This window comes from Neovison vison, chromosome 1 (genome assembly GCF_020171115.1).
Source record: "Neovison vison isolate M4711 chromosome 1, ASM_NN_V1, whole genome shotgun sequence".
Taxonomy (NCBI): domain Eukaryota; kingdom Metazoa; phylum Chordata; class Mammalia; order Carnivora; family Mustelidae; genus Neogale; species Neogale vison.
The window spans coordinates 72,947,048-72,961,438 of NC_058091.1; the positions used below are offsets into that span (position 1 = coordinate 72,947,048).

A 14,391-nucleotide genomic window follows, 5' to 3' on the forward strand; every position below is an offset into this window, starting at 1 on the left:
CTGGAGCAGACTTCTGAAAGTTCCAATATTGTGCTCTGCTGCTATACCACTTCCAAGTGGCCGGGAAATAGAGGCTCCCTCCTCTATACTTTATCATCTGATATATTCCCTCGGATTCACCTCTCTGCACCTCCTACCTTGCAAAAAGCAGTCTCTTTTCCATTTGTAGAATTGCAGCAATTCTTCTCTTAGATCTCTGGTTGAGTTCACAGGTGTTCAGCATGATTTGGTAACTATCTAGTTGAATTCCAAGGACCAGACAAAACTTAGGTCCCTTACTCTTCTGCCATCTTCCTCCCTTTGATTATAGCATTTAAATTAATGAGTGAGAAGTGAGTGTAAACAATCTTCAGAATTACAGCTGTGAAGGAAAGAAAGCACTAATGAAATACCTGGAAAATTTGTGGAATTTACAGGATAATGGTGTCTCTAAAGCTGTTACGAGATCACCTGATATATTGAACTTAGAGGCTTCGGCCTCTAATAAATCATGAAAATGGAAGACTGTTTTTTATGACCACAGCTTTTAAATTTAGGTAAATTTGTATATTTTGGTGGTATTTGTATATTTTTAAATCTAAATTTTTACCTGAAGTTTTTAGGTAAATTATTTTTACATAGTGGGAGGAAGGACACAATTTGTGAGGTCACTTTAACTATTTTGGAAAAAGTGCAGCACATAAATTTGCTCAATTAAAAGGACATACTCCTTTAGTTCTTTCTCACTGTCCAAAGAATTATGCTGCCTTTGGCTTCAGAACAATGGGACTTTTCGAATAATCTTTGACAGATAAAAAAGGTAAAGATTTATGGCAAAGGAAAGCATTTCTGAAAGAGGTGTTCCACATCGCCTTTGTGTATGTGCATAAATTATAAACTGGACTCAAGGGTTCAGTCACTATAATAGCTTTTTGCTCTCTTGAAGAAAATAGAAAATGCTCACTTAGGGGTTATTCTGTATTTCCATTAATGAATCTTCTAAGCTTGAATGATTTTAAATAGGATATTTATGTTCCTTGGTTCTAGTAGGCCAAGAACTTAGAAAAAAATATGTGTGATTAAAGTCTCTAAAGTAATAAATTTATGCGGACATTTAATAAAAAATACTGGTAACAATAGTAATAGTAAATGTCACAGCTAAAGATTTTTAAGGGGGATTCACAATCAAGGGAAAACAGACACTAAATCATATGTTCCTGGAGAATTTGATTAGTCTTCTATATTCAAGTTTAATAATGATGTTGAAGCTCTGATGAGCAGTTCTGCACCAGAGTTGTAATCATGACAGGCAGGCACCCTTACTTAACCCAAATGCATGAACTTGGTGCTTTTTTCTTTAACTGCTTGGGAAAAATTAATTGAAGTCCAGTGTTTAACAAAGACATATAGACTATGGCTTTAAAATAGCAATATTGTTTTACATAATAGGTTATAAAAGTTTCATTACTTTATACCCAGAATACACTTACTTGCAAGGTTATCAGTGTCTTTAGTCAGAAATTTACTTTTATATTTGACTTTTTGTTTCTGAAAATATGTTTAGATTAACTCATCGGCAAATCTATTTAATTAGACGTATAAGAATTCTTCCATCTCTGAATTTGAAATTATTTACCCATCATCTTTATGTCAGTTTTGTTATTTAATTATTAAACCCAGTTAGTATTTCTTTTTAATTTTATTTAAATTCAGTTGATTAACATAAAGTGTATTTTTGGTTTCTGAGGTAGAGTTAGGTGATTCATCATTTGTATGTAATATCCAGTGCTCATTGCATCATGTACCCTCCTTAATGCCCATCACCCACTTACTGCATCCCCCCACCTCCTACCCCTCCAGCCACCCTCAGTTTGTTTCCTAGAGTTAAGAGTCTCTTATGGTTTTTCTCCCTCTCTGATTATATCATATTTTATTTTTCCCTCCTTTCCTCTATGCTCCTGTTTTGTTTCTTAAATTCCACATATGAGAGAAATCATATAATTGTCTCTCTCTGATTGACTTATTTCACTTAATACCCTCTAGCTCTATCCACATCATTGCAAATGGCAAATTTCATTTTTTTGATGGCTGAGTAATATTTCATTATATGTATACATGCATGCAATGTCTTTATCCGTTCATCTGTCAATGGACAGCTGGGCTCTTTTCATAGTTGGGCTGTTGTGGACAATGCTGCTATAAACATTGGGGTACAGTGCCCCTTCAGATCACATTTGTATCTCTGGGGTAAATACCCAATAGTGCAATTGCTGAGTTATAGGGTAGCTCTATTTTTAACTTCTTGAAAAACCTACATACTGTTTTTCAGAGTGGCTGCACCAGTTTGCATTCCCAACAGCAGTGTAAGAGGGTTCCCCTTTTTCTGTATCCTCACCCACATTTGTTGTTTCCTGTCTTGCTAATTTTAGCCATTGTGACTGTAAACCCAGCAAGTATTAAGACTGCCTGTTAAGGGGCACCTGGGTGGTTCAGTGGTTTAAAGCCTCTGCCTTCGGCTCAGGTCATGATCACAGGGTCCTGGGATCAAGCCCCGCATCAGGCTGTCTGCCCAGCAGGGAGACTGCTTCCTCCTCTCTCTCTCCTCCTGCCTCTCTGCCTACTTGTAATCTCTGTTTGTCAAATAAATAAATAAAAATCTTCAAAAAAAAAAAAAAAAGACTGCCTGTTAATACTTCAAGATTGGAGTTTGTATTTGCATTTGCATATATTCTGAGATTTTTCTGGTAGGCTTAGCAGTTCTGAAGATTTTTAGGAGCTATATGCTCCTTATGGCATAATATCTTTAGAAAAGTAGCTCATAACTTTATTTGTTGAATTAAAATGGTGTATTAAATATATACTAACCTCACAGAACAAGAATTGCTCTTTCAAAGAGTTTCACAAACATTTAATTCTGTGAGATATGTCAAATCACAAAGCCATCATCATTATCTTCTGAAAGGCAAGCATAACCTAGAACCTTTTGAGAATAAACATTAATTAATGAACAATGATGATTTGTTGTATGCACTGAAGTTTTCTCCTGGAGAATTCTTCATCATTCTGTCTCCCTATTTGAAGCTATTTAAACCAATCTACTTGAGAATTACAATCAGCATATATCCTCTTTACCTTTATATCCAACTTTGAGATATAGTCCACCTATTTTCATACGCATATATGTACTATATTTCTAAAATTATTCTTGGGAAAGAAGAGATCTGCAGTATATTCAATACATGCCTTGATGAAATGAACCGTAATGTATAGTTGGAAATGTGGTAAGTGTTGAACTACCTCTATTCATAATTAATGAGATTGGAAATTTCCTGAAGCCTGAGTATATGGAAAGTGTCATGTCAGAAAGGAAAACTCCCTTGCTTACCAGAAGAAACAAGCTGAAGGCTTGCTTTTCCTACTTGAGAATAACAATTATGAAATATGGAACCATGGGGAGGTTTTATCCTCTCCAATTGAAATCAGATAAATTAAGATAGATATAGTGAATTGTTTTACAAAATAAACTGTTTCTCTAACACTTTTCCTCAAACTATGTTTCCTACTGGTTTTATTTTAAATTACCATTTTATGAAATGATATTGATATTAAATATATTAGTTATTTCTAATTTCGTATTTGGAAAAATTAAAAAATTACTAATCTTGTGTCCATCTCTTTTGGGGAGAAAATGTGGCTATTCAGGAAAGTGGAACAGATATTGAGATGTGCAGATACACAGAACTTGGAATCAAAGCACAGGGAGGGAGTTTGGAAGCCAAGATAAAGATGCTAAAGAAAGAACTAAAATATAGAACAATAGCTCATTTTTAAAGGAATTTATAAATTATCTATTGGAAAGGTATGAGGTTAATTTAGGGGTTTGTTTGTTCACTCAGCCACCATCTCCTCATGCTGTTGTGGATGCTTTAAGGCAGTTTCCCGAAGTACCTAATTCTGAGAGTCACCCATAATACTCTTGTCACCCAGATTCTTAACAGGAGGGACCATGGATCTGGAAACATTGAGAAATGCTGTTTTAGAAGATGGAAGATGTGTTAGGTTTTGTTACTATACTTGAGCAATTTATAATCTATTCTTGTGTCTCTAAACCTCAGTTTTGGTATTTGCAAAATGTAAAATACTTTTCTTGCCAGTTTTCAAGGTTAATAAGGTAAAAGGAAAATAGCTTCAGAAGGTTAGTGAAACTTATAAATTGACTAATAAGGTTTATGCTTTTGATTGTGTATATATCTGGGAGATGGGAGTGGCTTTGAGAAGAGGGAAAAGTTAGAGGTATAATGAATGAATAAAGAAGATGTGTGTGTGTGCATATATATACAATGGAATATTATTCAGCCACCTAAAAGAATGAGGTTTTGCCATTTGTAATGAAGTGAATGGAGCTAGAGTGTATTATGCTAAGCAAAGCAAGTCAGAGAAGGACAAATACCATATGATTTCACTCATGTGGAATTAAAGAAACAAAATAGATGAACATATATGGGAAAAGGGGGGAAAAGAGAGGGAGGCAAACTGTAAGACACTCTAAACTATAGGGAATAAACAGGGTTGCTGGAGGGAGGTGGGCAAAAGAGGAACTAAATGGGTGATGGGTATTAAGGAGGGCACTTGTTATGGGGCACTTGGGTGGCTCAGTTGATTAAGCATCCTTCTCTTGGTCTCAGCTCAGGTCCTAATCTCACAGTTGTGAGATCAAGGCCTGTGTTGGACTCAAAGCTGGGCATGAAGGCTACTTTAAAAAAGGAGGGTGAGGGCACTTGTTCTGATGAACCACTAAATTCTACTCCTGAAACCAATATTACTCTATATGTTAACTAGCTAGAATTTAAATAAAAAAGAAATTGGAGGGAAGGACAAGTTTTTTGGGAAATAAAAAATTTTAAAGATAAAAATAGAACAACTTTATCTTTTCAAAGTTCAATTTCCCAAGTTTATCATCTGGGTTTTATTTTTAAAGAGAATGTGAAATGTTGCTTGATGTATTTGTTTTTCATTTCCTCCAAACCAACTATTCCTTTAAATCATTTATATCAAATCAAACCTGACACCTCCACTAGTTAGACAAGGCGTTATTTCACCTAACCTCTTGTGTCCCAGCCAAGAGCTATTGACATCTACCATGAAGGGCCAAGCACAGCACCAAGTGCTTGAGTTCGGAAGTGTTTGCTAAATGGGCCAGCAAACAAATGAATCCTGTCTGATACCATCTCTTTCCGTGTCCTAGGCTAAAAATCTTGTGTCTGACTTTTACAGACATTTGGAGAAAAGTTCACCATTCCCTTTGATAGTCTTTTCTAGGTTTTGTTTTATTTTTATGTGATAATAAAATTCCTATTCAAAAGGCTTTATTTCCCCTTATCTCCATCCTAAATTCCTTATGCTGTAGTTCAGCATGCTTTTGTATTTATATATCCAGGTTTTTTATTCAAATAAAATAAAACAAGTTCTCTTTTTATAGCAATTTTTGGTTGGAACTAATTTCCACTTCTGTGATAATTAGCTGCTTTCAGTAACTTATTTTTTAAATTCATTTAGCAGCAGCAACAGAAGAACCAGAAGTGATTCCAGACCCAGCCAAGCAGACAGACAGAGTGGTGAAAATAGCAGGAATAAGTGCTGGAATTCTGGTGTTCATCCTCCTCCTCCTAGTTGTCATACTAATTGTAAAAAAAAGGTAAGACCTGATTTTGTTCTGTCCCATTCACCTACCATTTATGTCAGTAGTTTTCAAATACTGTTTTATTTCCCTGAGCTCTTTTGAAATAGAACAAACAAGAAGAATTGAATTTTGACAATGTTGCCAGCATCTGAGTCTATTTCTCATGGTTTTTAAATAAATTCCTATCAGTTCCTTGCAGTTTGATTTTGGATATAAAGATATATTTTTCATCAAGTTAACTTTGAAATTAATGTATGAATTTAAATTTCTCAGATGCAGAGACTTGAGATACTCATTTCTTACATTTTGAAATGTTATTTACTAATAATGGCAAAAGTATTTATTATGATTCTTGGATTACAGTCTGTGAATTAATTTGTACTCTTTCTCTATTTTTCTACATGTTGGCTACATGTAAGAGATGAGAAGAATCTAAATATTATTTTGTGAAATTGTATATTAAATATTTGCTGACTAGATATTTCAGCACATTAATATGAAGAGTCTTTTTTTTTTTAATTGAAGATCATTCTTTTATATAATATCAACCAATACCGCCATCTCCTGGAATTCTATGAAGATATTAAGACCTACTGGAATTTAAACTAAACTCTATTCAGGAGATTAAAGTATACTCCTGCTGAAAAACATTTCAAAGTATACAGTTTTTATAACTTGAATTTTTTTCTTTCTATAAAATGTCATTATCTGTAAGGCATATCTTAGAAACTGATACAATCCTCCTATCATTCCAATCATATGTTTTAGATTATACTGCAGTTTGGAAGGACTTTTAAACAAGTCTTTACATGCAGAGTACAGTCCTAAAATAGCTTTGTGTATAGATGTGTTTGAAATTTTTGATTATATCAAATACTAAATGATGTTGCTTACATTATATTAAATCATATACTGTTAGGATTGTTTTATACTCAAATCATTAACAGTATAGATAAGACTCATACTACATGTTTAATCAGTCCATCAGAGTTTATTTTAATGTATTGCCTCTTTACAATTATCCCCTGGAGATATATATGTTGGAGAAGACACATCTGCATTAGAAACATTAGGTATGCATTATAGTGTTTTGTGTTAAATTAGCTACATACGTGCTTTCCCTAATAGTGCTTTCTCTTTTTGCTGTTGTCTACCTATGTGGTTGGAGAATACATCATAATTGAGACAGGAAGTTTTAAGTATTTTGGTAATATGGATTTGCCAATCAAGGTCAATAAAATGGCTGATTGTAATTTCTCAGATCTTATGTCTCTACTTAGTTTCAATTTATATTTGCAGTTAACTAAATTGTTTATAGAGAGTTAATTAAACTTTGCTTCATGATTAAAGCCATTCCAGTCCCTTCAAATTGGAAACGAGAGCATGAAGTTGGCCTCTGATTATGTCCTCACTCAGTTAGAACTGGGTTAAGCTTATTGGTTTTATTTGTTATTTATTCAACACTTTTTTAAATGTTATAGTAGCCTTCATTATCCATGGCCCTCTGTTTCAGAAATAACAACAACAAAAAAAATGTGAAACATAAATTTCCTAAAGTAAACCAAAATAATCTCTAAGCATGATTATTTTTGTGTGGGTAAAATGCTCTGGCAACTGTCTAAAATTGAATAATGTATGAATTCTTTTTCTGGTTCATATTTTAAATGGTTGGCCTCTCTATTAAAATGCTTCACGTTTGACTTTTCGTAATTATTCATTGATCGTCTTTTGATAGAAGGTATACCAGGACCTTTGTTTCTCTTCCTCACCACAATCTGTCTAGGAAGAGTTGCAATTTTATAGACAGAGAAAGTTACATATTTAGATATATTTCCTTCCAATATATAATATCAGAACTAAATTATGTGAATCCCTTATCTAAGCAACTTTGTAATGACTTTTCTTCAACGTAGTATGTCTCACATGTATCATGTATGATTTAATCACTAATCTTTATTATACACAAAGGCACAGATTTTATAACAACATATTGCATAGTATCAAGCTTAATCAATTTTAATATATAATGTTTCCTTTTTAATACACATATTTATAATAAAACTAATATGAGACCAAACTATTTAGTCTCTTATGATCTTTATTTTTATGGGAAATTAAGTTTCTCAAGACTTTATGACTCACTAGGAATAATAGACATAGGAATATTTCTCATGTTGAAAAAAGTTCTATGTATTTTTGAGTTTTGTGTAAAGATATGGTTTGGAATTTAATCTAGTAAAATTCTACAGCTGAGGGTATATATAAAGTAAGTTTTTAGGCTAAGAAAAGGGATAGTGCATCTCTCAAAACGCAATGTCATTTTTTTTTTAATTTAAACACTGTTGAATTATTTCCAAATGTATGCCATTTTTTCATTGGTTATGTATTATATTTTAAATGTGCAGCATGAATACATTATTAATTCCCAACATAAATTGAAATTATGTTTCAATACAGTAAATGTTTGTATATGATATTATGATCACATACATCTACTGTGGACATATCTCCGTGTATATATAGTGCATGGGGCATATGTATATTCACATAATATATGTATGCACCCCTGTACCATTAAGATATAACAACTTGTTTAGAAATTTAGATGTCACTCTGCATATAGTCTATATTAATAGATATTTTATGTTTTGTATTCGAAGAAAAATAGTCAATTTAGTGTACAAGTTCTATACACAGCAGTTCCATCTGTCATGGCATTTTGATGGTAATAGATAATATTATGCTTAACTGCATGTTGAAATACACAATCCATTTAATTTTTTTAATTTTTCTGGCAGCAAGAGAAATATCAGCATGCTGTTTTCCAAATTATGTACTTTAAATTTTATTTTTCTATTGCGTATCTGTCTGTTTAATTGCATGGCAAAAAAATATATATATATATATCTAACCAAATGCATGAGCAAATTGAAATGCAAACCAAACCAAACCAAACAAAACAAAACATGACTTTTATTTTATTTTACTTTATTTTATTTTATTTTATTTTTTAACGCACATTTTTCTGCTTTATTGAATGTGACAGAGTCACGCTTTTCATTCACCATTGCTTCTCTTTTTCCACTGTCTGTGATTTGCTTGCCAGGAGGAGCTACTATTCTTACTCCTACTACCTGTAAGTAGAAAACGGGTGATATACAACTTTACATGTGTTAAAGATGCAGTATCCCTTTTCAAAAAACAGAAACAAAAAAATCTTAAAAATGTTTGTGATTTTGGTGATATTTTCTGGACTCTAAAATATACAGTTAACCATTAACTTATTTTGTTCATCTTTTTAAAAAGGGATATTGTATTTCTGTATGTTCAGCTACTTTTAATTTTATTTATAATTTTCCACTAGTAGCTTTAGACTACAGTCCAAAACATCATTTATTTACTTAAGTCAAACCTGTATCTTACAAACATGATACCTCATACTACAAATCAGGTCAGGTCTAACTGTGATAATATCTTTCTCCACATTTCCAGGAATCCAGGATGGATTATAACTTCAGAACACCTTTGGTCTGGCCATCTAGGCAAGCAGTATGCTCTTGTTTAAAGAAGAAATAGATAAAACAAATAGATAAAATAAAATAAACTCTTCTAAAAACAAATAGATAATATGAAAATGTTGCAATGACACAGAAACAAAAAAAATCTTTTTAGAAATGAAAAATTGAGTTAATTTATTATAACTTAAACAGGACAAAGATTTTATAAAACCAAGACCAAAAGAACCCTCTTATCCTACATAAAACACACCTAGGTGTCCTCTCTTTTCCTTTTCTCTTCCAAACCCTTAGCTCACCCTATACTTAGGTATGGACCGTTAGTTTGAATTAGGACAGAGAATATTGTTCCTTCTATTTCTCTAGTCATCTTCAGTTTCTTACCTAAGATGCCAGGGTATTCATCAAAGTCAAAACAATGATATAAGAAAATATTCTTGGACATTGCTTGATCAATTTTGATGCACCAACTTCTAAGACTTAAGGGTTGTGATTAAGTATGTTTGGGGGCACTTATCCCACAGTATTTATTTTACGAGGTAAATTTAAGCTAGCTTTACAATAAAATTTGGTAAGAGTCTCAATGACTATAACAGAGATCTGCCAGTATTTTAAATATCGTAAATGCTTGGCTTATAATCTGCTGAAACAAGCAGGTGTAAACTAACAGTGCTCTTAGCTTATTGTGATGAATCATAATATCCTTGTTAAATCATGTTTGATGAAGCCAAAGGTAATTAACTGTACCATTTCATACAATTATGGAACACTTTTCCTCTTTATAGCCCACCCATATATTCACCTGCAGAAGTTTATGCTGTTGGCTGCTTAGATAATGAAACTCATTTGCACATCTGTCAAACTCAAGTAGTTGCAAAATGAATTGCCTAATTGTCCTGAAGTGTACCATATATACATATATTTTCTACACACACACACACACACACACTGCTCAGAGAGGAAAAAAGCATCAAACATAGGAATCAATAAGTATTGATAAGAATGTCAGTAAGCTTACTATTAACCATTGATGTACCTATAATGTTAGAATGGGATTGGCTTCTTAGTGGATGGGTAACATTTCTTTATTCTAGGCTATATAGTAGGTTATGGTACTGTTACTGTAATACTTAGCTCTGTTAACATTAATGATTATAGTTCAAAAGAATGTCACAGATATGTGATTTTTAAAGCTACTTAAACATACCTAATCTAAATCTAAACATATCTAATCTAAACATATCTACCCTGAATTGGAGATTTTTTTAATAAAAGCAAATAAATAAATAAAATTTAAAAGAAAACCAGTTGTGATTCATTGACATTGTCATAGTGACGGTCACTCATGACCAAAACACTTTAACTCTAATGTTAATTTTTATTTTGTAATAACCTGAATTAAAACCTACCTCACAGGGTTGTTGTGAGGGTTAAGGTACAAAAAACCAAGTTGATAATAAGTTGATAATGCATGGCTGGCAAATAGTAACAAAGTTTAAACTACTCCCGCCCCATAATTTGTCATCTAACAAAGGTTTGTGAATCTGAAAAGTCTTTCATTGCCATGAAAACTTTATCTGTTGTACATTTGACAATTGCCTCTTATTTTTCCTTAATCACAAAATGTACATATAAGTTATATATGTTTTAAAGTAATTCTAAAACTTTAAACTTGTCTTTTCTAAATGCTTTGAACTGCCCATCCTCAAAATTTTAACATTATTTTTAATCCATATTTCAAATTGTGTTATTTTTATCCAGTTTAGTCTCTCATTTTTTGAGGGATGATTCTTCTTGCCCAAGAAACAAAGATGGGGAGTTATTTCTTAAATTGTGCTTTTTTTTTTAACTGTTTTAACACTTTTAAGGGGCAAAACATTTGGCTGTGTTCACATTCATTTTCTCAAATTTATGACAACTAATGTTTAATTCCTAGAGCCTAGTAGATGCTTCATATTATGTACTTGTAACGTGGCATTTTAAAAAAGTGTCAGCAACTGGATATAGTGTAATAGTTTAGGCTAGAACCAGGTCATTCCTCCCTATTTATTAGATTAATAACCTTGTGCAAGTTATTGAACTTGTCTGAGCCTCAGTGAACTCATCTATGCAGTTAGAATCCTCATCCCTTTTTCAGTGGGTTGATCTGAGAATTAGTTGAATTAACTAATGAAAAGTGTGAAGCATAACAAGCCTAACTCATCCATTCAAAAAGTATTTATTGACTTTCTGCTATGTCCCAGAGATGCTGTAAGTGCTAGGAGTAATCGTCTTCTCTCCATGGAACACACAGTGGGGAGACAGAGTGATACCATTAACCATTGCCATTAACCATGCATTGATATATGTCATAGGCAGAAAACATGGTGCTATAAAAATACCTAGCAGGGGAGCACCTGGGTGACTCAGTCAGTTAAGCGTCAAACTCTTGATCTCAGCTCAGGTCTTGATCTCAGGGGCATGAGTTCAAGCCCCGTGTTGGGCTCCATGCCTAGCTTTTAAAAAAAAAAACTAGCAGGGAAACCTAACTGGAGGCGGGTTGTATTCGGATCAGAGAAGCCTCCTGATGCAGTGAGACAGAATCGAAGAGCACCAGATATTAGAGGGAAAGGAACATTGTTGGTCAAAGAACAAATACCTTGTATGATGGTCTAGGAGTAAGTTTGCAAAGTAAAGTCTGCAGACTTAAAATATGACCTGCTGATGTTTAATTTGCCCCATACATGGTCTTAAGAAATAGATTGACTTGAAAAAAATCAGGAAATTGAACATAAATATTCAGATTCATGACTTGTCTTTAAAAATAATTTTAAAAATTATCAGAAGTTCAACACTGGGATTAAATGCCCATAGTCACTTAGATCTACTTGCCCCCTAAATGACTTTCCAGTTCTCCACCAACCCCACCTTCCACACATTGTCTTAGCACTAGCAACAGCAGTCATCTGTATTCCCTGTCTGAAATCTATAAGATTTTTGCAGCGTTTTTACCCGTTAGCCTAGAAAAAAGAGATAATAACTCTTTCAATGAATGCAGCAAATATTACTAATAAATGAGGATGGTAACGGTCATGGTAGTGATGGTGGTGGTGGTAGTTCTTGTTACACTTTTGTCATTGTTGTCCTGTTACTAGTACTGTCATTACCATTATTATTATTTCTTTTAAAAAAGTAATGCCATTTGCATCCCAAAGCCTAGTTTCTGACTATTTTATTTAAGTGCCAAATCTGTTGTATCAATCAATGTATTGGATGTGTTGGGTATGAACCTCCCACCGAGACCAAGTACTATAGTACTCAGGAAGAAAAATCCAGACTATGTCTCAAATTGCCACATTCATTTTATGAAGGAAAAGCCTTTGGACACAAACACAACCATTACATGAACCTTAAAAAATATATTTATAGTATATTTACTCTAGGATAGATTCTAATGAGAATCAGAAGAATATGTCCTAGTTAATGATCTAGCTGAGAGATGGCGTTCTTCAGACAACTGAGGAATAGTTCCAAGGCAACATAACTGCTGCCATAAACATAATCTGGCTACTGCAGGCTTTTAGAATGCCTTTATTTATGTTATATATAAATTGCTTTGTTAATGTGATATAAATGTTTTATATACAGTTAATAGTCTTTTATTGTGTGTTTTATGTGTAACATTCACAAAGAACCAGAATATGTTTCACATCCTAGATAAAGATGTCAATATTTGAGTAGTTCCAACGTCTCACTCTATTAATTTCTCAGTCCCCTCAGTTACTTGACCTGCTACATTTATAAGGCACTTCTTCAGTTAAGACTCTGCCACGTGGTTCTAAAACACATTTTTAGGATTTGACCATGGCTATAACTCAAGATTATGATCATTTGTATAATGTGTCAACATTGTATTTTTCAACCTTTCTCAGGGTACTTTTCTTACACAGTATATAATTTTTCCATATATTTGTGTATTTGCATTAAATCTAGCAGTGGTAAATTCTGCAATTCTCCAGATTAGGTTGGGAATTAATGTTATAAATATGCTGCTAAATGCGTTAATGCTACACATGTTACATTTTTCCTGAATGATAAAACAAAGAATGAAGAATGAGATTTCTTTGTGCATCTTAACTGGGTAACCCTACTAAATTACACTTGGAAAACTAGTCATGTTATTCCCCAGAAGAACTTCTAAAAGGTGATCAAAAGAATTAATCACCCGAAAAACAAAACTTAGCTTTAGCTTAAATTTTCCTTAAACAGTTTCACTAAGGAAGTATTTATTTATGGCTTTAATAAAGCATAGTCATAATTTATGACTGTTTTAATGATATGAGAAATGAAAGGCTTCGTTTGACCACTTGAATGTTGAGATATCCATACAACAAATAGTTGTATAGCTACCAGCAGGTGTCATTTGAATATCCAACCTAATTACTGAAATTGGGAAATTTAGAGATTCCAAACTACATCTATATGTATTCTTATCCTTGGGCTTTCTCGAACTACTTACTGCTGGTGTCAACTCTCCTTCAAGCCTCACACTAAGGTTTCCCATCTGTATTTGCCTTGGCAGCAAACTTGCTAAAAAACGCAAAGACGCCATGGGGAACACCCGGCAGGAGATGACTCACATGGTGAATGCTATGGACAGAAGTTATGCTGATCAGAGCACACTGCATGCAGAAGACCCTCTTTCCATAACCTTCATGGACCAGCATAATTTCAGTCCAAGATGTAAGTTCTTCATTAAAATCCTAATAAGTGATTTTGAAGCCCTTTAAATCACTCTGAATTCAACATGTTAATTTTGAATGGTGAGAAAAAGTAAGACAGAAATGGACAAAGCAGCCAGAAAGAGAAACATGTTAGGGAATATTATGGAATTTTTAAGAGGACTTGTTTTCAGTCTTGATTCTGGATTTCGTTGAACTGCAAACTGTATGAATTTTATTACTGTATCATAAAAGATATCCATGTACTACTTAATACCAAACCATATGTCATTGCTCTAAGTTGAAATACTTGATTGCCTACATAAAATTAGCTCACTTCAGAATTTATTTATAATTATTTTGCCGTTTGAGTCTTCTTTTGTGTAAGGTGAAGTTCCTTTAGAACTTGAACATCATAATTCTTTCTGGGAATTAATGGCATGGGTAAAATTATTCTATTATTCTACAACGACTCCTGGAGAATTTCAGTAATAAAACGTTAACTAGGGGAAAGAAG

At 33.1% G+C, this 14,391-nt stretch overlaps 1 protein-coding gene across 10 annotated transcripts in view; it reads left to right on the top strand.

Annotated features, from left to right (window-relative positions):
• The window catches only part of PTPRK (protein tyrosine phosphatase receptor type K), a 586,903-nt gene that overhangs the window by 539,169 nt on the left and 33,343 nt on the right, over positions 1–14,391 (top strand). For 5 of the 10 annotated variants that reach the window (XM_044249247.1, XM_044249183.1, XM_044249202.1 and 2 more), the window contains exons 14-16: positions 5,536–5,674; positions 8,766–8,795; positions 13,736–13,896. In XM_044249247.1, the coding sequence (XP_044105182.1) occupies positions 5,536–5,674; positions 8,766–8,795; positions 13,736–13,896 (330 nt within the window). The remainder of the gene's footprint in view (positions 1–5,535; positions 5,675–8,765; positions 8,796–13,735; positions 13,897–14,391) is intronic. The other 5 variants (XM_044249208.1, XM_044249217.1, XM_044249234.1 and 2 more) reach the window with 3 other exon arrangements.